The sequence below is a fragment of the Xenopus tropicalis genome, chromosome 1 (assembly GCF_000004195.4).
Source record: "Xenopus tropicalis strain Nigerian chromosome 1, UCB_Xtro_10.0, whole genome shotgun sequence".
Taxonomy (NCBI): Eukaryota; Metazoa; Chordata; class Amphibia; order Anura; family Pipidae; genus Xenopus; species Xenopus tropicalis.
In genome coordinates, this window is record NC_030677.2 from 184,786,233 (window position 1) to 184,811,854 (window position 25,622).

Genomic DNA, 25,622 nt, shown 5'->3' on the forward strand with positions numbered 1-25,622 from the left:
TAATCCACACACTCAGCAATGTGAATGAAAACCTTGATGACTTTTAAGGAAGTAAGCACCTTGATAATACTTTTGTGTAAGATTTCCAGCCATAGAAAGGGCCAGTTGTCTAACAGTGCCAGTCAGCACTTCTTACATCTTATTTATAAGCCCCCACATTATTGTTTCTACTCTCTATTTATTAAATGTGTGAATATAAAGACCAACTGTTAACTTTAGTAAAAGTCCTGCTCAAATGGAGACATTAAATCACTTCTGTTGTGATGGCCTAGAAGACAGGTTTGATTTTCCCTTTGGACCGAGGACCTCTTTGGCTCGTTGATGCGGTCCTTACCCCAACGGCCTGTATCGCCATCATTGCGTAGTGACAAACAATAACAATTGAATCAGTGGTGTACCTACAGAAGAAGCAGACCCCAGTCGCGAAGGGGCCCAGACCACAGGGTCTGGTTCATCTATAGTCATATGCCAATCCACACTCACCAGCACACCCTGGCCTTTCCACTCTGTTCTGCCTGGTGCATAGTATTTAGAGAGACATCGGCACTCTCCACCACGATCCAAATAGCACAAAAATACCGGCACAACAGGACTTGTTTAAGCGGGATAAACCCTGCTGATTTTAATAGTAGCAAACCATTTAAGGTTGATTTGAACGGTTGATTTGATTCTGGATCATGCGGGTTGCTGACCTGCTTCCATAGACTGTTGTTAGACTGTTGATAAATAGTTATAGAAAATGTAGAGTAACCTAGGGCATGTTAACTGATTAAATGTGTGTGGCTCCTGATATTTAGCTGCTTTAGCAGAGTGCAAATAGAAAGATTTATTTTGCACGGTTTTGCAGGCTTCAAAAACAATATAGTAACGGTCTGTGCTTGTATAACTTTTCATATATATCGATTTCAATCAGAAGCACAATATTCAGTTATTTCCATATAAGGCAAATTATAGGCAAACTTGTTTGTTACAAATTAGTTGCAAAAAATATGTATCATTATGAGCATTCAAGGGTATTAAACTTAAGGTTTCCTGTAAAAAGAGGAATCAGATGCGATGTTTATTATCACCAAGGGGCGCAGGGCTGTCTGCTAGACTTCACACTCTCACATCTTCCAGCTATCATCTTAAAATAAGTAAACCCATTACTGCCTTTTACCATTCCTCTTATTTCACCCTGCCTTAGGCCTATCTACAGTGTCAGACTGGCCCAGCAGGATACCAGGAAAACTCCCCGTGGGCCCAGGTGTCAGTGGGCCCTCTTGCTTCTAACTAATATAGACTTTTTACTGGAAAATAGGGTTGCTGTCCAACCTGGATTTATTTCAGTCTGCACAGGAAATTTGATGTCCGTGCCTCTTGGCAACACGTGGTGAGGCAGATATGGAAGTGAAAGAGAATGCTAGCTCTAGGGTTTTTTCCCAAAGGAGCAGATTAGTGCTTAGTGCCCATTAATGCCTGCAGTCAAATCAGGCATCATTTGGACTATTGGCCAATCAGTCAGGTAAATCCAAAGTGGGCAGTGTGTGCCTGTGTGGCTGGATATGCTGTGCAATAATTTGTCAAGACACGTTAGTTTTTTGCGTCCAGAACAATTTTTTGCAAATTCTTAGTACATATACTGATCATAACTGTAGTAGAATATAATAAACCTATTCCCTGGTGCTGAAACAAGGGCTGTCAAGGTGCACAGCTTTACAATGGAATTACAGATACACACTATCTACATACAACTTTCTGTTTTTCAAATGGAGAGAAACATTTCCTTCTGTCTTGTAGGAAGTTCTTCCAGTCGGCTTGTGAGGTTCCTGAACCAGAGGAGAAATTTAATATTGATGAGTTTTCGGACTTGGTGACCCTGAGCAAACCTGTCATATACATCTCCATTGAAGAAATTATCAACACGCATTCAGTAAGTATAAGGCACTAAAGGTGGCCATACATGGTGCGATCTGTTCATTTGTCGGCAAACAAGCGGATTGTCTCCCAATATGCCCACCTACGATGGGAGATATTAGTCTAAATTAATCATTTGGCCCTATGGCCGCTGGACCAAGGACAGCATTAACGAGCCAATGCAATCCCCTCTTCAACAAGAAAATTAAACTTGCCCGATAAAGATCTGGCTAATTTTAGACCAGATATCAGTTGGGTAGGCCCATTGGGAGCACTCATACATTGGACAGATATGCTGATGAATCAGTTTGAAGGAATCCTTCATTAGCGGCTACGGCATGACTTTTTTGATGCAACCGCTACTTTTTTGCAGCAACTTTTTTTTTATGTAACCACAACTTTTTTGATGCAACCTTGACTTTTTCCTAACTTGACAATTTTTTGCAGCAGTTTTGCACAAAAAATTCTCCAATGGCAAAATGTGAAATTTCACACAAATCCATGCTTGCTGAAAAAAATTGCTTATCACTAATTAACTCTAATAGGAGAAGGTTTTTAGAAAATGTTTTAACCCATTAGACAGACACCCTCTGTATGCCATTCTTACACAAAAAATTACTTTCCCGTGAGAGAAGCCATACGTTTCAAAGTTGCCTTCCTATTCCTTCCCACCTATCAAGTTCAGAGGGCAGATAGATGCAAATAAATTGACTTATTTGAGAAAAGATTGATATTTTGCCCAGTGCTACATGAGGCTTGCAGATTCTTAAATTGGCTGTTATAAGAACATCCTGTTTTCTGGGTGTGCGGAGGAGCTGGGAGAGTGAGTCACCATGATATCTCCCATATGGTGCTCGTTAGCCCCCAGATTGGATAATTTATATGTACATGTGCGTACAGACGCTCCCCTCTGCCCCAACCCACTCAGGCATGAGGAAAGCCTTCTGCTCTCATACTGTATTTTCTACTACTATTAAATAAAAGTCAAAATAAGTTCAATTGTGTTAGAAATGTTGCCATGTTTGTGTCGTAGCCACAGGGCAGTAAAGCAGCACAGTCACAGGTTGCTCCTACTCTACATTAGTGATATTTCAATACAATCTGAGTAAAGTGCTACATAAGGATAAAGGGAATGCTACATGAGTAACTGATGCGCCCACTATTTTGGAACTGTGTGATATAGTTAATATAAGACATATAAATAATTACATTGGTCTGTTAAGTGCTGTTCCAGTTGTCAGTTTTCTTTTGGTTCAAGGACATAAAAGCAAAACACTGTGTACACATCACTTCATCGCACTCAGTTCCTTTAATGCTACAATTTGGCAAAATTTCCTTTTTTAAAATACATTTTTAGCTCCGATCCTTTAAACCAGCATCTCTACAGCCACTGTAAAATCCCAAATTCAGCATGAGATCCTGATCCAGGGGAATGTTATATAGGCCGTATCACTTGAAGAACTGGGGGGGATGGTTACAAACAAGGAAAACATTTATTAAGCAATAAAAGGATTGTTGGTGTTACAAGAGTTTTGGAAATTACGGATCTCCTAGTTAATAGTAATCCAAATAGTCTGTGGCAGTAATTGGGTGTCATTTTATTGCCACTTTCATCCAATTACCTAATACACTTCATCAAACAGATAGTAGTTACAGTGGTTCTACCATATAAAGGGCCCGTTCACATTACAATTACGATCTGGATAGAATGTTCATCCACTCCACCAATGGTAAGAGCTGAATCATCAGATATACAGGTAAAAACAAAGGAATTCCTGCCCGTATGTGACGATACATCATTAACATTTGGACCTTCAAAGGCGCCCGATTCTGCCCGATCGATAAATTGACCCAATATCCAAAACGTTTACCAGTATCAGTGGCCTTGTCTCCCAGAACAGGTCTATAACACACTAATGCGCTAAAATGCTAATTTTTTGTGAAGTTGCAACAATTATTATTCAATAAAACTTTGACAGAATGCAATGAAAGATCTTTCTTTGCTTCAAATTTTTTAGAAGTTTTTGGCTTGTGTGCGACAATACGAAAAAGTTGTGATTATCGGACGACAAGTTGAAAATCTTAGTTTTTGCCACTTTTTAGCCACGAAGGCTCCTCTACCTGGCCTAGTTCCAGCCCTGAGCTCCTGTACTTTGTAACTCATTAACTCTCAATATTGTGCAGTAGATTGAGAAGGGAACCTTGATCGAAAAAAATTGGTATCCTTGCCAAACCCAGTTGGCTATCGTCCAATTTTGTTTTTTTTATGACACACAAAAACTCACTGGGGAACCATAATTTCTGCTCACTAGCCTTTATTAAGTGCATTTACTGTCTCTATAAAGACAGATGTACATAAGTTATGGCTCCCCAGTGAGTAGCTGTGTTGTTGAACCTATGTGTGTCTGTACATGGGTACATAACAGTTTGTATGCTGCACAGCTGCTTCAACGATCAGTATTTGTTATCTGTTCTTAAGGACGAGTGGGTGTTAGAAGACAGATTATCCCCTAGCAAACTGGTAAATCCTGCTCCAAACAGTTATACAGTTCTATGAATCAACAGGATGCTCTAAAGTATAAGTTATGATATTGTGACGTTTTTAGCGCTCTTTGAGATCCCATGAGATAGCAGTGAGGTATGTATGTATGTATGTATGCATGCATGCCAGAGCATTGCCCTTATCAACTGCACTAGAACGGAAGCAGCCAATTACACTACATCCACTTGCCTTTAAACTAAAATGGCCTGTCTGAGTGGCTGCTTGGCCATGCACTTTATAACTGTAGCTTTGTAGTTCTCTTAGGTAAGTGGTGATAACAAGTGACAACTTCTTATTACCATATATAAAAAAAAAACTACAAAGCTATAGGAACATACACGCTAACAAATAACATTTCTTAAATCATTTATATTTAGGCAGCCATAGGATTTATATTGTAATTAAGGTAAAGTCACATTCAAGTCCTTAACAGGCCCGGACTGGAAATCTGGAAATTCTGGAAATACCAGAGAGGCTGCTGTAAGATGCCATAGACAGTCACTATTTATTGGGCTGGTGGAAGGGCTGTTTGGGCCTCTGTGTACTTAGAATGTCAGGGCCTATTTTGTATCCCAGTCCAGGACTGGACGTTAGGGGGTATATTTATAATGCTGTGTAAAAAGTGGAGTAAAACATTACCAGTGATGTTGCTCATAGCAGCCAATCAGATGCTTTGGTTTGGTTTTCTACTGTTGAAATCTAATTGCTGATTGGTTGCCCTGGGCAACATCACCAGTAATGCTTCACTCCACTTTTTACGCAGCATGATAAATTAATGTGTTGCCATATTGCCATGAGGCAATGAGAGAGGCCCCTGGTTTCCTTAAATGACAACATTCTATTCTTGTAACTAGAATGTTGATTCTTCTTATGTAGAGGCCATGCTGACCCTCATTACCTTGGTTTGTGTGTTCCAGGAAAATAAGGTGGTGGAATTGGGAATTCTGCTTTAGGAGGACCTAAGAAATTCCCAGCCACCCACCCACTTCCTTTTTATCTGTTACTTGACAAGACATTCCCAAATTGCAAGCTCCCAAGGGGTGCAGTTTATTGGAAAGTGGGCAGGGTGCTGAGCACATCAGGACTTTTCTGGGCATAACTGGGATTGGTCTAATTAGTCCTGATTTTTCATTGTAAAAGGTAGGTTGGTAGGTAGAAGCTACACAGACTGAGAATAGTAGAATAAAGATTGGTGCTCAAACAAGATGGCTTCTGGGGTTGAGGCAGTAGGAGAGGGTCTGAATTTCAGAGAGCCCTGTGAGCATTTAGGTGAAGGCTGCCAATAGAGCCTTCAGCAATACCCTGAGCACTGATTATTGGGTGTACAACCTAATATTAATGGATGGGTGCACATGGTTTTGCCCCCAACTGATGATAGTTGCATAGCCCATACTGGGCAACTTTAAGGGGTATTTTTAAGGTATGATATCCGTGGTTTTACCTATTGTTTTTTGCTTCCATATTTTATGGATCCAGGCAGCTGAGGTCAATAGGCAGTATCTGTGCCCACGCGTTGGTGTATTTCAAAACACCTCAGGGCAGGGGGGGGGGGCTGCCTTTCCCTTTCTTGTTAATGTAGTAGTGTGCTACTATCTCTTGTGTAATTATTTACAGAATTTATTTAAAACTGCAATGTACACCCCATTGCACAATATGGTGTTGCATATTTCTAGGTTAACCTTTGCTAATCTGTATACTCTGTATACTTTGCTAATCTGTATACTCTGGCAATCTGTGGGCTGTTTGGGCATTGGATAGTTTTCCTGGCATTAAGGTAAAGCCTAAAGAGGGTTTGTGATACAATGTACTGCTTTTAGGGGGATGTGGTAATATATGCTACAGATCTATCTACAAGAAATAAACCATTGAGGTAGATGTCACAACTGTACGTGCTGCCTGCTGATTGGTTGCTGAAGGTTACTATACCTAGCGGTTTCCCTTGCTCTCGGGGGTAGGATTTAGGGCACCGTGTTGCTCATTAACCATGTACTTTGAAAAACAGTCATATTTCATATCTTTGCCCCTTTTAACCAAATACATGTGTTTACTTCTAAGCTAATCCTTCTATTTCTCTTAGCTTCTTCTAGAACATCAGGATGCCATTTCTCCAGACCACAATGACATTTTGCACGAGCTGCTGGAGGCACTAGGAACCGTTCCTGATGTGGAATCCTTTCTGGGTAAGGAATGTGGGGTTATTTCTTTCCATGTGCCTTACCGCGCAGCTCATTACTCGTCTGACTTTATTTCTGTCATATTTGTCCTTGGCCATTTCCTGCTCTGCGTCACATGGAAAATTAAAATAGTTCAGACGTATTCAAATGATTAAGACCCAAAGGAAAGTGTGCATGTAATTATTATTCTAAATATTCCAATACGTATACAATAGAATAATCATTGAATGAGCCCGTCCCTTTCCACTGATGCTGTTAAACCGCAAGCCCCATCATTGCACAACCGACAGAAAGGCAGAGATCTTTAATAAAAATACGATTAGAGAGCTTTGCTCACAGACCTTACAATCTAAACTTTTTTTTCATCTAGAAAGCGCAATATGATTTTTTAAGGAGAAGGTAAATGTAAATCACCTGGGGGTGGCACCCCCCAGTGAATTTATTTACTTACCTGATACCAGGCTGGATTTGTGGAGAGGCCACAAAGGTCCGGGGCTAGGATGGCACAAATTTAGGGGCAGCATGCCGCCCAAGCCACATTGAAACTTTGCATCACATACGGAGCAATGGGGACCGGACATGCAGAAAACTTCAGCGCATCCTCTCTCCATTGCTCCATATGTGAGTTAAATGGACACGCTTGTGCACGGGGGGGGTGGGGGCGGCCTCAGGGCAGCACGTTAACAAATCTGGCCCTGCCCTCCCTGATACCCCCGGGTTGTGCTCCTTTTAGCATAAGGGCTCTGGCACACGGGGAGAATAGTCACCTGCGACAAATGCCATCCGGTGGGATGGCATACGCAGCGGCACGATTTCCATGAAATTGCGGAAGTTTCCTCTCGAGGCAACTTCCGCGTGTGCCATCCCACTGGTGATTTACATTTTCGCTGGTAGGATGGCATTTCGGGGAGATTAGTCGCCCGCAAACAGGGAGATTTTTCATGGGCGACTAATCTCCCCGTGTGCCAGAGCCCTAAAACTGCACCGGCCCAGGGTCCTTCTCAGTGAGCACTATGGAGCAATCCTTTTCTACCTGCTTCTTCTTGCTTCATGTGGGTGCTGGGCCAGGGCAGTTTTCTGCTAACAGAAGTACCGGCCCAGGGTATTAGGTAAGTAAATACAATCACTTTTGGAACCCCCGAGTGATTTACGCTTTCTTTCTCCTTTAAATGATAACTAAAGGCTCTGAAAAGTGTAAGTAAATACAGAGAATAGTGCTCCCCCAATCAAGCAAGTTCTTGGATAGGGGAGATTGGGCTGCTACTGCATTGTTTCAGTGGTCCCATTGTGTCAACAGTGCAGGAAATAGCAAGGGACAGACATACATGATTTGCAGTAGCAATTACATACAAAGAATGTGTGCATGCTGTATCCGTGTATATGCAAAGAATGTTGAGGTTTATGTCATAAAGGCATGATATATGCAGACAGGATCAGACTGGCAGAAAGCAGCGTCTACAAAGGAGGAAACTGCACTATATAAACCATATGTTAGTCCTCTTTAGCCAGCCCCTGACCTAATACAGCAGTGCTAATCACATGCAGTCACAAATCTTTTCAGAATGACTTTTTGTTTTGACATCTAATTAAATCAGCGCCTGCCCGTCACATTTCCGTCCTTCCCAGAAATTGAAGCAATTACCTCCTAAGGCAGCTTTCTGTTTCTGATCCCTTTCTCAGGTGAGGGTGCTGTGGACTCCAATGACCCCAACAAAGAAAACACACTCAGCCAGATGGCGAAGACAGAAATATCCCTTTCTCTTACCAGTAAATTTGGCTTACGGGAAGGTGAAGATAAAGACATGAAGAGTCTGATGATCAAGTGAGTTATTTTTTATAATGCAGACAGATCTCCCAGTCAGGCTACTACTTCTAGTCAACTGAATAAAAGAATTTAAACTATGCCATGAGATAAAATAATGCAAATATTGGCCAACATGTACTTATTATATGCCCTTCATGCAGGACGAAGAAGCTTATAGTGGATGTGATCCGCACCCAGTCTGGAGAGACAATAACAGAAATACTGGAAACGCCGGCATCTGTGCCACAGGTACCCTGCACAGAACCTAAATACATCATTATTTTCCTCCATACAAAGAGCCAACATGGGGCATGACCTGCTATCCATCGGGCTTCCTTTATGGCACAGTCAGGAGGGTGATTAACTAAAACCACAAAAAATTAAAGCTTTTAGAAGCTTGTCAGAATAAATATATACATAATAAGTTATGACAGGGATGCCATTTTATCCTCGACAGATAAGGCCTCCTACCACTAAAGGTGTCACTATGGTTGAGCAGTTTACTTAAGCAAAGTTTAGCCTTGCTGCCCAGTCTTCTTTTGTTCTCTTCTGTTGTTCGGAATCCTCAGGTCCTGGGGTTTTCTGAATAAGGGGTCTTTCTGCAATTTCAATCTTCATACTTTGTCAACTAAAAAAAAATTAAACATTAATCATTTTTAAAAATGTTAATTATTTGATTAAAATAAGAATTCAGAGCTTTCTGGATAATCAGTTTCCAGATAAAGGATCCCATACCTGTATATGCCCTGCACCCCGCACTTTAAAAAAAGCAACCTGCAGTTCTGTGAAATCAGTCTTTCTAAACAGAGAATTTGATCTGCTTGTGACTCCGATCAGCATGTGGGGGGTTGGCACTGGCCAAACTGAGAGGGGGGGCAGATCTGGTTTCTTCCAAGAACTACGGTCAGAATACGCAGCTCAATGTAGCCTTGCTATCCACATATATGTGCGTATTGTACCATTCGGCCTGCTGAAGAATTAGTTAGAAAGCTAGAAAATCCATAGGTGGTTACACTTTACTACAATACTGCTGCCAACTGTAGCACCATGAAGTGGCTCTTTGAGGCTACATGGATGAGAAAAGGACATTAGTTTTCTGTGGGTTAGACAGCAAGGTTTGGCACATTTTGCTGTATTTTCAGTTCATTTAATCTAAATTAGATTGACTACAGTATGTAATGTTGTGATTGCACCAAAGATTGGCCAAACTGATTGTTTTGGTGTTATAAATTGTCAGTGTGAGTGGCCATATTTAGGTTTTGTGCATTGAATGCCTAACTTTGTATCAGGCATTCATGACATTTAGTATGTCTAGTACCAGCAGTTCTAACCTGAATGATATATGTTAAAGGAAAATGAACACTTAATGGTAATAGAGAAACGGGCAGCTTTTGATGCCAAAACGCCCGACAAAATGAAACGAAGCCATTCTGTGTTCGAAGATGGGCAGCTGCCACTAGAGCAAAAGAAGAGGAAAATCCTGCGAAACCTGCGGACATTGGAGCAAGCTGGGCTCGTGACTGAAGAGTCAAAGTACCAGGAAATTATCAATGAAATTGCAAAGGTAAGTGTGCATGTGTCTGACAGCTAACTGTCACTGTCACCATCTAATGAGTGTTACTAGGGTTCAGAATTTGGGCTTCTTTCCTCTGCATTTACTAACCTCAACCTGTGCTGCGATATGAAAATAATATCTATTTGTAATACTAAAAATGGACTATCGTTTTCTCCTTTATATTCAACCAGGATATCCGAAACCAAAGAAGATATCGCCAGTGCCGGAAAGCTGAGTTGGTAAAGCTACAGCAGACTCTCAATGCACTAAACTCCAAGACAGCATTCTATCAGGAGCAGATCAACTATTACAACACTTATATCAAGACCTGTCTGGACAACTTAACTAGGAAGTGAGTATCTTTCTTTGGAGCATTCTCCACTGGAACGATGATCTAAGAAGGGCCGCAATGAGAAGTACACCTAGCAACATCTAGCATGGGTCTCTCCCAAAACCATCACTATAAGCACTGATGGAGCAAGTATGGTTGTTATATAGAATTAGGATTGTCCTAATCTAAAACATAATTTAACCCCTTAATCGCTGCTGCACAAATCATGTTTGAGGAGCAAGTAGTCCACTTGGGCCTTAGCAGATTAGTAAGCAGATAAGTAAGCCTTATAGAAGCACTGGCTTAGGCTAAACTAAAGCAGTTGGATGGTGCCCAGCCTGTAGGCCATGTTCTAAAACTTTGGTCCTTTTTCAGGAATTCCAGGCGCTCTATTAAATTTGATGGAAAGGCAGAAGAAAAGGGTTCCAAGAAAACCAAACAAGCCACACTGAAGTACACCGCTGCCAGGCTACATGAAAAAGGGGTCATATTGGAAATTGAAGGACTTCAAACCAACCAGTAAGTGCCAGCCATCTGGAAATCATTTCTACCCTCTATATTGAAAAGTATTTGTATACTAATAAAATAAGGCAAGTCCCAGAAAGTGTCGGCATTTACCCTTTATGTGACGTGGGGTGCATGATCAAAGTTATTATATAAGGATCTGTATTGCCAGTTATATTCAGTCATGATCTTTATTAATACAACATTGTGCATTATTGTTCTAATATTTTGCCCTCCCCCAGGACCTGTACGTGTATGTGTAACCCCTCACAAAAAGGCAACTGCCCTGGGTGCGGGTCAAAAAATAGATGTATAGAGAGAGAGAGTCCTGCAAATGCAGGGACATAGTGGAAAAAAAAAAAAAAGAAAAAAAAACATTTTTTAATTGAAAGAAATCCAATAATTTTTTTGTGTGTGTCTCTCTGTCTCTCTCTCTCTTCTGTTGGTTTCATATTCCTGTGACTGCAGTTTGCATAACAGGTGCTAAGCCGAAACCAGAAAAAGAAACTGCTGTTACAGTCCATTCCACATTATGCAGTTTCACTTTCTTTTCAATCTTTCTACAGGTTTAAAAATGTTTTGTTTGACATTACCCCTGGGGATGAAGTTGGTGACTTTGAAGTCAAGGCAAAGTTTCTTGGTGTTGAGATGGAGAAGGTCCAGCTTCACTTTCAGGTAATTCATTCCTTATAACCAAAATTAAAGGTTAAGTGGATCACACACCCACTTTAAGCCACACTTATTGGCTCAAGTGGCAGTTCCCAAGCCTGCTGCTGCCATGGGGCAAGTTAAGAAACTCAGCTTGGTTGGCAGCACCCCTAGAATTACCAGGGATGGCAAAAAGCCACTCCTTGTAACTGCAATCAAATTTCCCTTAATTTCACTTAACCACCTCCAATGCAAAGAAAACTATGCACGGAGGGGCAAGGGGGGGGGGTAGCATCTCCTAAACTGCCTTAGGGGTGGTACTAGGTGCCAAAATTCTACTTTTTTGTTTTAGTTTTTAAAAGAAAAAAATCAATATTTGTCATATTATGGCACTCAAACTGTTTTGTATTTATTGCTCCACAGGACCTAAATGACCACTAGACTTGCCATAAAAGACATTGGGAGCAGTGTGTGGCTATTCTGAAACACAGTTTGGGAGTCCCACAAATGCTTAATTGCTAATCATAGGAAAAGATGTTGCTATTACTGTCCCTTTATGCAGGCTTTAAAGTCGTTTTAGTACAGGTATAAGATCCGTTATCTGGAAACCCATTATCCAGATAGATCTGAATTAGGGAAAGTCTGTCTCCCATAGACTCCATTTTAATCAAATAATTCAGATTTTTAAAATTGATTTCCTTTTTCTCTGTATTAATAAAACAGAGCATTGTATTTGATCCCAACTAAGATATCATTAATCCTTATTGAAGGCAAAACAATCTTATTGGGTTTAATTAATGTTTTATTGATTTTTTTGGCTACTGTGTATGCCAAATCACATCATTAGTGGTCATTTAGGTCCTGTGGGATGGCTTGTGAGAAAGAAATAAGAAATGGCTTGAGTGCATTAATATGGGTTCTTTGGTTTTTTTCTGTTTTATTTTTTTATCTTCAATTCATTCCTTATAAACCTTGGTTACATCTGAACTATTACACTGATTACATTTGAACAATTTCAAATAAAATTCCCTTCCCCAAAAGCCATAAATGCATTTCCCTGGAAGTCTCCTAATGCCTCACCCTTATGCAAATTGGAAACACTGCACTTTCATCATATTGACTATTTTGCTGAGCGCACAGAACTTTCCTCTGGGAGTCTAGGGACACAGTGGAGGTAAGAAATATGGCAGCTCCTACTTATACATCTATGCATAGATACAGTTATACAGAGAAAGAATGTTGTTTACTTCAACTTCAGCCCTCATACATTATCTGTGTAAACTCTGTTTAGCAGACATTTACATTTTTGTGGCATACGCTAAATGCTCCCTCAGAATGCTTTTCATAAGGATTCCCTTCCCTTGCTCCATGTCATAATGGCCATGAAACCCTGCACTGCATGATGTGTGAGTGAGGGATCTGAGCAGCATCTGCCCTGGCTGGGCTTTAGTCCCTAGTGGGATATAAACTTATACGTTTCCCTCTGTAAGCACTGAAAGAATATTTTACAGTTTGCATAGTGATTTTAAAGGGGTGGTTCACCTTTACATTAACTTTTAGTATACTAGCAGCTTTGCAATTGGTCTTCATTATTTATATTTTATAGTTTTCAAACTATTTGCCTTCCACTTCAACATTTTGTCAGCTTTCAAATGGGGGTCACCGACCCTGACAGCCAAAAACTATTGCTCTGTGCGCTTATAAATGTATTAATATTGGTACTTATCTTTTCTATTCAGACCCTCTATTCATATTCTTGTCTTTCATTTAACCCACTGCCTGGTTGCTAAGGTAAACTAGACACTAGTAACCAGATAGCTACTGAAATTCCAAACTGGAAAGCTGCTGCACAAAAAGCTAAACAACTGAAAAACCATAAAAAAATTAAACCCAATTTCAAACTGCCTTAAAATATCTATGTCTATATCACATTAAAAGTTAATTTAAAGGAGACCAACCCCTTTAAATCTTTTTCTAGCTGTCAAAAATAAAGCCCTTCGGCATGCTCAGTCTGCCTTTGGATGGGGAATGGGGATGTGAGCTCCCAGCTATTCCTTTCATGTAGTGCAATTAAGCCATAAAAACCTTCTCATTATTGCAGTTGCAAGATGTACGATGCACAGGACATTAAGCTGGCGACAAGGAAATAGCTGATGATGTTTTCAAATTGTATTTCAGCCTTCCTCCAACAGTGTGCTTTACGTATCCATAAGCTAACGAGGCATTATTGTATCAGAATACTTCTATTATGCTGTTAGTTCTTTATATAGCACCCATATAACTGATACCTCCCTATATAGTGACACTGCCGATTGTGCTCTCTGCGTAACTTAACCTTTTTAGTGCCACAGGACGTAGAATCTACGTCCTGGGTACTAAAGGACCAAAGTGCCACAGAACGTAGATTCTACGTCCTGGGGCACTTCCGGGTTTGGGAGCGGAGAAGCGGCTTTTCAAGCCGCTTCTTCGCTCCCCGCTCGTTCCCCAGCCTCCAGACACAAGTCAGAGGTGGGGAACGAGTGGCCCCTGGGGCGCGATCGCCCAGGGGCCCCATAGGAAATGTCAGGACACGCTGTCTATGCGTGCCTGACATTTCCTGCTCTCCCTTCCCTCCCCCCTGGCCCCCCTTCTCATACTCACCGGATCAGCGTCGCAGAAAGAAGCTGCAGCGTCTCCTGGGTCCTTCCTCCCACCTTCACACGATGTCTGTGCCTGCTTGTCCCAGGTAAGTGTAAAAAAACACACATACACACACATAATACACTAATACACACTTATACTCACACTTACACACAAACACATACATTTTGGGTAGTTGTTGGGTTTCACACATTCAGAACAGTTACACTTACACATACTTACTTGCACACTCACTTGCACACTCACACACATGCACAAAAAACACATTTTACCATGTGTACACACTCACTTACACACTTATGTAATTTTGTATTTTTTTTTTTTTTTCTATCGCATCGTTTTTATTCTTGCCTGAAAAAAATGTTTTATTGCCTTTGCGGATAGCGTATTCGCTAACCGCACTGCGCAATACCTTTTGTGTATTATTTTGGTGTTTCTACTACATGTTCTGTGATTTTGGTGCATTTTTGGGTTTTTTACTGCATGTTTAGCCATTTTATAGCATTTTCAGTTATGCATAGTTGTTGCTCGCTTGACTTTGTCTGTAAAACTTATTTGCCCAAGCCAAAATACTCAAACTGTTATTCTGCCTGCAGATATTATTAGGCAAAAAAAAAAATGATTTTAGTGATTTCTTTTTTATTTTTATCAATTTTAGGGCTTTTTACATTGTTCTTTGTTACTTGTCTTTGCACATGGACATTTTGTCTGCTGTATTTCAATTTGGCATCCTCTGTACCCCACATAGTTTGGTAAATCTATTCATATTGGGCATCAAACTTTTCAGTAGACCCCTGGCGTTCATAGTTAGAATGTTTTATGTTGATACGTTACTAAATGTGGGGGTACATAATGGGGTAAAATGCAAGCTTTGTGACAATTTTCAGAAATGTCATAAAAACCGTTCTGTTTAGCATAGCTTTGTAGTTTGGTAGTTTGCAGTAGAAAGATGTATTTACCCATTTTTGTTTTGTCAGAATGTGTACTTTCGGAAAATATATGGTTTTCTAGGGTCTCTGTACTGTTAGGGGATCTTATGCCGCATAATACACATACCGGGTGCAAAAACTGCATGAGCCGGAGCGTCTTATGTGAAAATTCATATGCACTATTTTTACTTGGGTGCCCCTGTACCCCACATAGTTTGGTAAATCTATGCATATAGGGCATCAAACTGTTCAGTAGGCCCCTGGCGTTCATATTTAGAAGGTTTTATGTTGATACGGTACAAAATGTGGGGGTACATAATGGGGTAAAATGCAAGCTTTGTGACAATTTTCAGAAATGTCATAAAAACCGTTCTGTTTAGCATAGCTTTGAAGCTTGGTAGTTTGCAGTAGAAAGATGTATTTACCCATTTTTGTTTTGTCAGAATGTGTACTTTCGGAAAATATATGGTTTTCTAGGGTCTCTGTACTGTTAGGGGATCTTATGCCGCATAATACACATACCTGGTGCAAAAACTGCATGAGCCGGAGCGTCTTATGTGAAAATTCATATGCACTATTTTTACTTGGGTGCCCCTGTACCCCACATAGTTTAGTAAATCTATGCATATAGGGCATCAAACTGTTCAGTAGGCCCCTGGCGTTCATATTTAGAATGTTTTATGTTGATACGGTACAAAATGTGGGGGTACATAATGGGGTAAAATGCAAGCTTTGTGACAATTTTCAGAAATGTCATAAAAACCGTTCTGTTTAGCATAGCTTTGTAGTTTGGTAGTTTGCAGTAGAAAGATGTATTTACCCATTTTTGTTTTGTCAGAATGTGTACTTTCGGAAAATATATGGTTTTCTAGGGTCTCTGTACTGTTAGGGGATCTTATGCCGCATAATACACATACCTGGTGCAAAAACTGCATGAGCCGGAGCATCTTATGTGAAAATTCATATGCACTATTTTTACTTGGGTGCCCCTGTACCCCACATAGTTTGGTAAATCTATGCATATAGGGCATCAAACTGTTCAGTAGGCCCCTGGCGTTCATATTTAGAATGTTTTATGTTGATACGGTACAAAATGTGGGGGTACATAATGGGGTAAAATGCAAGCTTTGTGACAATTTTCAGAAATGTCATAAAAACCGTTCTGTTTAGCATAGCTTTGTAGTTTGGTAGTTTGCAGTAGAAAGATGTATTTACCCATTTTTGTTTTGTCAGAATGTGTACTTTCGGAAAATATATGGTTTTCTAGGGTCTCTGTACTGTTAGGGGATCTTATGCCGCATAATACACATACCGGGTGCAAAAACTGCATGAGCCGGAGCATCTTATGTGAAAATTCTTATGCACTATTTTTACTTGGGTGCCCCTGTACCCCACATGGTTTGGTAAATCTATGCATATAGGGCATCAAACTGTTCAGTAGGCCCCTGGCGTTCATATTTAGAATGTTTTATGTTGATACGGTACAAAATGTGGGGGTACATAATGGGATAAAATGCAAGCTTTGTGACAATTTTCAGAAATGTCATAAAAACCGTTCTGTTTAGCATAGCTTTGTAGTTTGGTAGTTTGCAGTAGAAAGATGTATTTACCCATTTTTGTTTTGTCAGAATGTGTACTTTCGGAAAATATATGGTTTTCTAGGGTCTCTGTACTGTTAGGGGATCTTATGCCGCATAATACACATACCTGGTGCAAAAACTGCATGAGCCGGAGCGTCTTATGTGAAAATTCATATGCACTATTTTTACTTGGGTGCCCCTGTACCCCACATAGTTTGGTAAATCTATGCATATAGGGCATCAAACTGTTCAGTAGGCCCCTGGCGTTCATATTTAGAATGTTTTATGTTGATACGGTACAAAATGTGGAGGTACATAATGGGGTAAAATGCAAGTTTTGTGACAATTTTCAGAAATGTCATAAAAACCGTTCTGTTTAGCATAGTTTTGTAGTTTGGTAGTTTACAGTAGAAAGATGTATTTACCCATTTTTGTTTTGTCAGAATGTGTACTTTCGTAAAATATATGGTTTTCTAGGGTCTCTGTATTGTTAGGGGGTCTTATGCCGCATAATACACATACCGGGTGCAAAAACTGCATGAGCCGGAGCGTCTTATGTGAAAATTCATATGCACTATTTTTGCTTGGGTGCCCCTGTACACCACATAGTTTGGTAAATCTATGCATATAGGGCATCAAACTGTTCAGTAGACCCATGGCGTTCATATTTAGAATGTTTTATGTTGATACGGTACAAAATGTGGGGATACATAATGGGGTAAAATGCAAGCTTTGTGACAATTTTCAGAAATGTCATAAAAACCGTTCTGTTTAGCATAGCTTTGTAGTTTGGTAGTTTACAGTAGAAAGATGTATTTACCCATTTTTGTTTTGTCAGAATGTGTACTTTCGGAAAATATATGGTTTTCTAGAGTCTCCTAACTGTTAGGGGGTCTTATGCCGCATAATGCACATGCCGGTAGCTTATATTGCAGTATATACACTTTGTATGCACTAACTTCCTTTTGGGGTCTCTAAATGCCAGATACATCAGTGATCCTATGCACAATGGGCATCAAACTGTTCAGCGGACCCTTGGCTTTCATATTTAGGGTGTGTTTTCTTGGTACCTAATGTTATGTGGGAGATAAGGTGCTTGAAAGTGGAAGATTTGATGTGATTTTCAGGTATTTCACCAAAACTAGCAATTTTGGGAAAGCACTGCGACTCTGTAGTTTGGAGTAGAAAGACATGGGTACCAATTTTGAATTTGCCCGAATGTGTACTTTCCAAAAATATATGGTTTTGGGGGGTCAATGTATTTTTTTGTGTTTTTACCCCACAGAAAATGCAGTAAACGTGTTGAATTTTCAGTAGCTACCGAGATCTCCTGGGCAATTTGTATGCACTAACTTCCTTATGGGGTCTCTAAATGCCAGATACATTGGTGATCCTATGCACAATGGGCATCAAACTGTTCAGCGGACCCTTGGCTTTCATATTTAGGGTGTGTTTTCTTGGTACCTAATGTTATGTGGGAGATAAGGTGCTTGAAAGTGGAAGATTTGATGTGATTTTCAGGTATTTCACCAAAACTAGCAATTTTGGGAAAGCACTGCGACTCTGTAGTTTGGAGTAGAAAGACATGGGTACCAATTTTGAATTCGCCCGAATGTGTTCTTTCCAAAAATATATGGTTTTGGGGGGTCAATGTATTTTTTTGTGTTTTTACCCCACAGAAAATGCAGTAAATGTGTTGAATTTTCAGTAGCTAAAGAGACCTCTGGGGCAATCTCTATGCACTAACTTCCTTATGGGGTCTCTAAATGCCAGATACAATGCTGATCCTATGCACAATGGGCATCAAACTGTTCAGCGGACCCTTGGCTTTCATATTTAGGGTGTGTTTTCTTGGTACCTAATGTTATGTGGGAGATAAGGTGCTTGAAAGTGGAAGATTTGATGTGATTTTCAGGTATTTCACCAAAACTAGCAATTTTGGGAAAGCACTGCGACTCTGTAGTTTGGAGTAGAAAGACATGGGTACCAATTTTGAATTCGCCCGAATGTGTACTTTCCAAAAATATATGGTTTTGGGGGGTCAATGTATTTTTTTGTGTTTTTACCCCACAGAAAATGCAGTAAATGTGTTGAATTTTTAGTAGCTAAAGAGACCTCTGGGGCAATCTCTATGCACTAACTTCCTTATGGGGTTTCTAAATGCCAGATACAGTGGTGATCCTATGCACAATGGGCATCAAACTGTTCAGCGGACCCTTGGCTTTCATATTTAGGGTGTGTTTTCTTGGTACCTAATGTTATGTGGGAGATAAGGTGCTTGAAAGTGGAAGATTTGATGTGATTTTCAGGTATTTCACCAAAACTAGCAATTTTGGGAAAGCACTGCGACTCTGTAGTTTGGAGTAGAAAGACATGGGTACCAATTTTGAATTCGCCCGAATGTGTACTTTCCAAAAATATATGGTTTTGGGGGGTCAATGTATTTTTTTGTGTTTTTACCCCACAGAAAATGCAGTAAATGTGTTGAATTTTCAGTAGCTAAAGAGACCTCTGGGGCAATCTCTATGCACTAACTTCCTTATGGGGTCTCTAAATGCCAGATACAGTGGTGATCCTATGCACAATGGGCATCAAACTGTTCAGCGGACCCTTGGCTTTCATATTTAGGGTGTGTTTTCTTGGTACCTAATGTTATGTGGGAGATAAGGTGCTTGAAAGTGGAAGATTTGATGTGATTTTCAGGTATTTCACCAAAACTAGCAATTTTGGGAAAGCACTGCGACTCTGTAGTTTGGAGTAGAAAGACATGGGTACCAATTTTGAATTCGCCCGAATGTGTACTTTCCAAAAATATATGGTTTTGGGGGGGTCAATGTATTTTTTTGTGTTTTTACCCCACAGAAAATGCAGTAAACGTGTTGAATTTTCAGTAGCTAAAGAGACCTCTGGGGCAATCTCTATGCACTAACTTCCTTATGGGGTCTCTAAATGCCAGATACAGTGGTGATCCTATGCACAATGGGCATCAAACTGTTCAGCGGACCCTTGGCTTTCATATTTAGGGTGTGTTTTCTTGGTACCTAATGTTATGTGGGAGATAAGGTGCTTGAAAGTGGAAGATTTGATGTGATTTTCAGGTATTTCACCAAAACTAGCAATTTTGGGAAAGCACTGCGACTCTGTAGTTTGGAGTAGAAAGACATGGGTACCAATTTTGAATTCGCCCGAATGTGTACTTTCCAAAAATATATGGTTTTGGGGGGTCAATGTATTTTTTTGTGTTTTTACCCCACAGAAAATGCAGTAAACGTGTTGAATTTTCAGTAGCTAAAGAGACCTCTGGGGCAATCTCTATGCACTGACGTCCTTATGGGGTCTCTAAATGCCAGATACAGTGCTGATCCTATGCACAATGGGCATCAAACTGTTCAGCGGACCCTTGGCTTTCATATTTAGGGTGTGTTTTCTTGGTACCTAATGTTATGTGGGAGATAAGGTGCTTGAAAGTGGAAGATTTGATGTGATTTTCAGGTATTTCACCAAAACTAGCAATTTTGGGAAAGCACTGCGACTCTGTAGTTTGGATTAGAAAGACATGGGTACCAATTTTGAATTCGCCTGAATGTGTACTTTCCAAAAATATATGGTTTTGGGGGGTCAATGTATTTTTTTGTGTTTTTACCCCACAGAAAATGCAGTACGTGTGTTGAATTTTCAGTAGCTAAAGAGATCTCCTGGGCAATTTGTATGCACTAACTTCCTTATGGGGTCTCTAAATGCCAGATACATTGGTGATCCTATGCACAATGGGCATCAAACTGTTCAGCGGACCCTTGGCTTTCATATTTAGCGTGTGTTCTTTTGGTACCTAATGTTATCTGGGAGATAAGGTGCTTGAAAGTGGAAGATTTGATGTGATTTTCAGGTATTTCACCAAAACTAGCAATTTTGGGAAAGCACTGCGACTCTGTAGTTTGGAGTAGAAAGACATGGGTACCAATTTTGAATTCGCCCGAATGTGTACTTTCCAAAAATATATGGTTTTGGGGGGTCAATGTATTTTTTTGTGTTTTTTACCCCACAGAAAATGCAGTAAACGTGTTGAATTTTCAGTAGCTAAAGAGACCTCTGGGACAATCTCTATGCACTGACGTCCTTATGGGGTCTCTAAATGCCAGATACAGTGCTGATCCTATGCACAATGGGCATCAAACTGTTCAGCGGACCCTTGGCTTTCATATTTAGGGTGTGTTTTCTTGGTACCTAATGTTATGTGGGAGATAAGGTGCTTGAAAGTGGAAGATTTGATGTGATTTTCAGGTATTTCACCAAAACTAGCAATTTTGGGAAAGCACTGCGACTCTGTAGTTTGGAGTAGAAAGACATGGGTACCAATTTTGAATTCGCCTGAATGTGTACTTTCCAAAAATATATGGTTTTGGGGGGTCAATGTATTTTTTTGTGTTTTTACCCCACAGAAAATGCAGTACGTGTGTTGAATTTTCAGTAGCTAAAGAGATCTCCTGGGCAATTTGTATGCACTAACTTCCTTATGGGGTCTCTAAATGCCAGATACATTGGTGATCCTATGCACAATGGCCATCAAACTGTTCAGCGGACCCTTGGCTTTCATATTTAGCGTGTGTTCTTTTGGTACCTAATGTTATCTGGGAGATAAGGTGCTTGAAAGTGGAAGATTTGATGTGATTTTTAGGTATTTCATCAAAACTGGCAATTTTGGGAAAGCATTGCGACTCTGTAGTTTGGAGTAGAAAGACATGGGTACCAATTTTGAATTCGTCCGAATGTGTACTTTCCAAAAATATATAGTTTTGGGGGGTCAATGTATTTTTTTGTGTTTTTACCCCACAGAAAATGCAGTAAATGTATTGAATTTTCAGTAGCAAAAGAGATCTCCTGGGCAATTTGTATGTACTAACTTCCTTTTGGGGTTTCTAAATGCCAGATACATCGGTGATCCTATGCACAATGGGCATCAAACCGTTCAGTGGACCCCTGGCTTTCATATTTAGGGTGTGTTTTCTTGGTACCTAATGTTATGTGGGAGATAAGGTGCTTGAAAGTGGAAGATTTGAGGTGATTTTTTAGAATTTTCATAATTTTTTATAGAAAATGCTAAATTCAGTAAAGCATTGCTGTTTGGTACTTAGGAGTTGGAAGACATAGTTACCCATTTCGGATTCGTCAGAATGTGTAGTTTTCAAAAATGTATGGTTTCCTGGGGTAAACCTAATGTTCCAGGACTTTTGGCTTTTGGAATGTAAAGTATGCCGTATTCTGCTGTAATGCTTTGAAAATTTAGTAATTTACTGCTGGGAGTTTTTGATCTATAGAAGTCAGAAATCTCAATAAAACTATACATATCAGGTATTGGCACGTTCGGGAGACATGAGGCTTTCCAAATCAGTTGAATTTTTGTCCATAAAATAAAATATGTTTCTGGTAGAAATCCTTATATCATGAAAAATAGCATTTTTTCTTTTTTTTTTTTGTATTTCAAGCTCTAAATCTTGTTCCAGAAGTGGAAATACACAAAAACTCAGGTAGATTTGGAAAGCTCAGGTTCTCCTGAAAAAAACAATATATAGTTTGCCTAACTAAACTTAACCCTGCCCCCAGTAAAAGCCCCTACATTGAGAGAGCACAGAATGTTTACAAAACGTCTGGCACTGGGGGGAACTGAAATGACGAATTCGGCTGGCACTTAAAGGGTTAATGCCTGACTTTATTCCGTAAATACAGACAAATACACACACAGACCACTCCCCCATACTCTCCTGTGTATTCAGAGGCAAATGAACAGAAATAGGGGGATGCAGCAAATCCAGGATTCGGTCCAGTATTCGGCCAGGATTCAGCCTTTTTTGGCAGGGTTCGGATTCGGCCGAATCCATGGTCCTGGGCAAATCTAATCCTAATTATCATAAATTAGCATATGCTAATTAGTATTCCGTTCGGTATTCAGCCGAATCCCTTGGGATGGATTTGGGGGTTCAGCCGAGCCCAAAGAACTGGGTTTGGTGCATCCCTAAACAGAAGGTGAAGTAAATGTGTTTGTTAATTTATAGGGTTACACAAAAGGCTGACCAGTGCCTGGCCGAGTAGCAGTGACACCCAAGGCCAGCCCCTGATGCTGATTGCACCCCTGCTCGTCACCTTTTCCACCCCTCAGCTCACTACCCCTGCTCTTCCCATCACCCCTGTCTATTCCTCCCTGCCAACCCCTGGGACGGGCTACCCTTGATCTTGCACATAGTGGGGTGCTGCTCAGTTGTAGGTAGATAGGGTAGCCACGCGGATAGTATTTCACTAGCCTAGCCAGTAAAATACCAGCCAAGGCCCTCTCATTTGGCTCCACTGCCTGTTTAGTCTTAAGATGGCCATACATGGACTGATTTTAACTGCCAATTTTGGTCCTTTAGACCGATTCGGCAGTTTATCTGCCCGTCTATGGGCACAAAGGACGGGCCTCCCCGACCCACATCTGGCCTAAAATTGGGCAGATCTCGATTGGGCAGCTTTGATTTTTCCATCGGATCAGGGACCGCAACAGCTCGTTGATGCAGTCCCTGAACCAACAGCACCTATACCCACCGTTTTAATTTGATCATTGGCCCTAGGGTCAAACAATGAAATTAGCCTGATATCGCCCACCTGTAGGTGGGGATATTGGGAGAAGATCTGTTTGCTTGGCAACCTCACCAAGGGAGCGGACCTTACCATGTATGGCCAGCTTTTGAGTCCAGATTCCACTCTTCACTGTCCTGCCCACACCATCGTACCAATGTCCTGCCTGTTTCCATGCACCCTTTGCATCATCATCTCGTCCCATCTACTTCATCGGCCCAACCCCACCAGTATTCAGCTTTACAAAAGACTGCAATCCTGTGGGTGGGAACGTTTGCAGGGGTCATTAGTGGGTATTGGGAGGCAGGGCAGCACGGGGGCTCAGTGGGTAGCACTTCTACTTTGCAGCGCTGGGGTGCTGAGTTCAATCCCAGGCACATTTGTATGTTCTCCCCGTGTCTGTGTGGGTTTCCATTCAGGTACTCCGGTTTCTTTCCACACTCCGAAGATATACAGTCAGGTTAATTGGATTCTGACCAAACTGACCATAATGTGTATGAAAGTGAAAGGGGCCTACGATTGTAAGCTCCACAGGTGCAGGGACTGATGTGAATGATGCATGATTGTTATTTAAAATAAATACATTATAAAATTAATGACTGTAATGCAAGGTAGCTGCCTGTGCCAGATCCCTATGTTGCTAGTCTTTTCCCCTCAGCTAAAGATAGGGGGGATAGGGAACATTCCAGGCATTGTAGGGTTTCAGCTATTTGCCCTACCTTTCAGCCTGACTTTATGGGCTGGAAGCAGCACTTCTTTTGCTTCTTTTCCTTAAAGTCAACTCATTCTGGAACGTATTCCTGTAGCCCAGCACTGAATAAGAGACATTAACGCCTTGCCTTTGCGTTGCAGGACCTGCTGCAGATGCAGTACGACGGAGTCGCCGTAATGAAAATGTTCGACAAGGCAAAAGTCAATGTGAATCTCCTCATATTTCTTCTCAACCGGAAATTCTATGGGAAATAAAATTCAGGTGGCGGGGTTGAAGTTGTCTCTTGGATCAGAATGGATTTTCCTTTGTGTAACTTTTTAAATTTAATATATTAATTTAGCTCATAAGATCTATTTGAATTAAAAGATATTTGATAACCAAAATCTTCAGTGATTTCTACAACAGTGCCTTTAATTTCTTCAGTGGCAATGGGACCTCTCTCAGCTGCTGGTCCCGTTGGCATTGAAGGCTTTGACCCCCTCTGATGGACAGGTTGGCAGTGCCTGGCTGCTCGAGGCCCCTGGCAGCGCTGCTCATGCCTCACATCACTTGATTTTATTGTAGAGAATCCAATTTAATTTAATTGCTTTGCCATTTTAGAGCTGTATTTACTTGGAGTGAGAATACACTATGACACGGGAGAAGTTTTAAAGACATTCCTAATTTCCTCTATGTTTTTTAATCTTGGAAGGCAGATTAAAAAAATGTAAATGTGTAGAATAAGCCCCATTGTCTGTACTATTAATGTCTTGCTCTGCACGGTGATCATTTTACTTGCAACATTATGTCATAAAATACTATTTTTGCAAAGCATCAGTGCTGGCAGCGGTGAACTAACTGTCAACTTTTTGCAACTTTACTGTTTTGTTTGTTTTCTTCTTTTTTTATTGAGAAATAATTTATAAATGGAAAGATAATATTTGCTGTAATAAATGTTGCATGATTCTAGCTCTGTTAATGCACTACTTCCCGCTGACCAATGGCCCTTGTATTGTTTGTCCTTTTGGCCACACTGAATGGCGGTGAGGTACCAGGGTAATGGGTTTCTAGTGTAAGATGTTTTGCCACCCTAGTGCTGTGGGGGAACAGAGGTAACAGAGCTGTCTGTAGGGGCTGGCTTGGGACACACAAACAGGTATATAATAATGGAAAGATGGTGCCTATAGTAGCAGTGGGGGGATAATAGCCTCTGGGAAGGGACTGTGGCTGTGGGATAGCAGGTATAGTAGGGAGAGATGGTGCCTATAGTAGCAGTGGGGGGATAATAGCCTCTGGGAAGGGACTGTGGCTGTGGGATAGCAGGTATAGTAGGGAGAGATGGTGCCTATAGTAGCAGTGGGGATAATAGTCTCTGGGAAGGGACTGTGGCTGTGGGATAGCATGTATAGTAGGGAGAGATGGTGCCTATAGTAGCAGTGGAATAATAGCCTCTGGGAAGGGACTGTGGCTGTGGGATAGCAGGTATAGTAGGGAGAGATGGTGCCTATAGTAGCAGTGGGGGGATAATAGCCTCTGGGAAGGGACTGTAGCTGTGGGATAGCAGGTATAGTAGGGAGAGATGGTGCCTATAGTAGCAGTGGGGGGATAATAGCCTCTGGGATGGGACTGTGGCTGTGGGATAGCAGGTATAGTAGGGAGAGATGGTGCCTATAGTAGCAGTGGGGGGATAATAGCCTCTGGGAAGGGACTGTGGCTGTG

The 25,622-nt window shown here is 40.9% G+C and overlaps 1 protein-coding gene across 2 annotated transcripts in view; it reads left to right on the plus strand.

Moving 5' to 3' along the window:
- iqgap2 (IQ motif containing GTPase activating protein 2) overlaps positions 1-24,843 on the plus strand; it is a 164,929-nt gene extending 140,086 nt beyond the window's left edge. For both annotated transcript variants that reach the window (XM_031893843.1, XM_031893849.1), the window contains 9 exons: positions 1,780-1,912; positions 6,516-6,618; positions 8,293-8,434; positions 8,578-8,665; positions 9,768-9,980; positions 10,163-10,323; positions 10,678-10,821; positions 11,373-11,481; positions 24,065-24,843. In XM_031893843.1, coding sequence (XP_031749703.1) covers positions 1,780-1,912; positions 6,516-6,618; positions 8,293-8,434; positions 8,578-8,665; positions 9,768-9,980; positions 10,163-10,323; positions 10,678-10,821; positions 11,373-11,481; positions 24,065-24,178 — 1,207 coding nt within the window. In that variant the 3' untranslated portion in view covers positions 24,179-24,843. The remainder of the gene's footprint in view (positions 1-1,779; positions 1,913-6,515; positions 6,619-8,292; positions 8,435-8,577; positions 8,666-9,767; positions 9,981-10,162; positions 10,324-10,677; positions 10,822-11,372; positions 11,482-24,064) is intronic.
- The last annotated feature ends 779 nt before the right edge of the window (positions 24,844-25,622 follow it).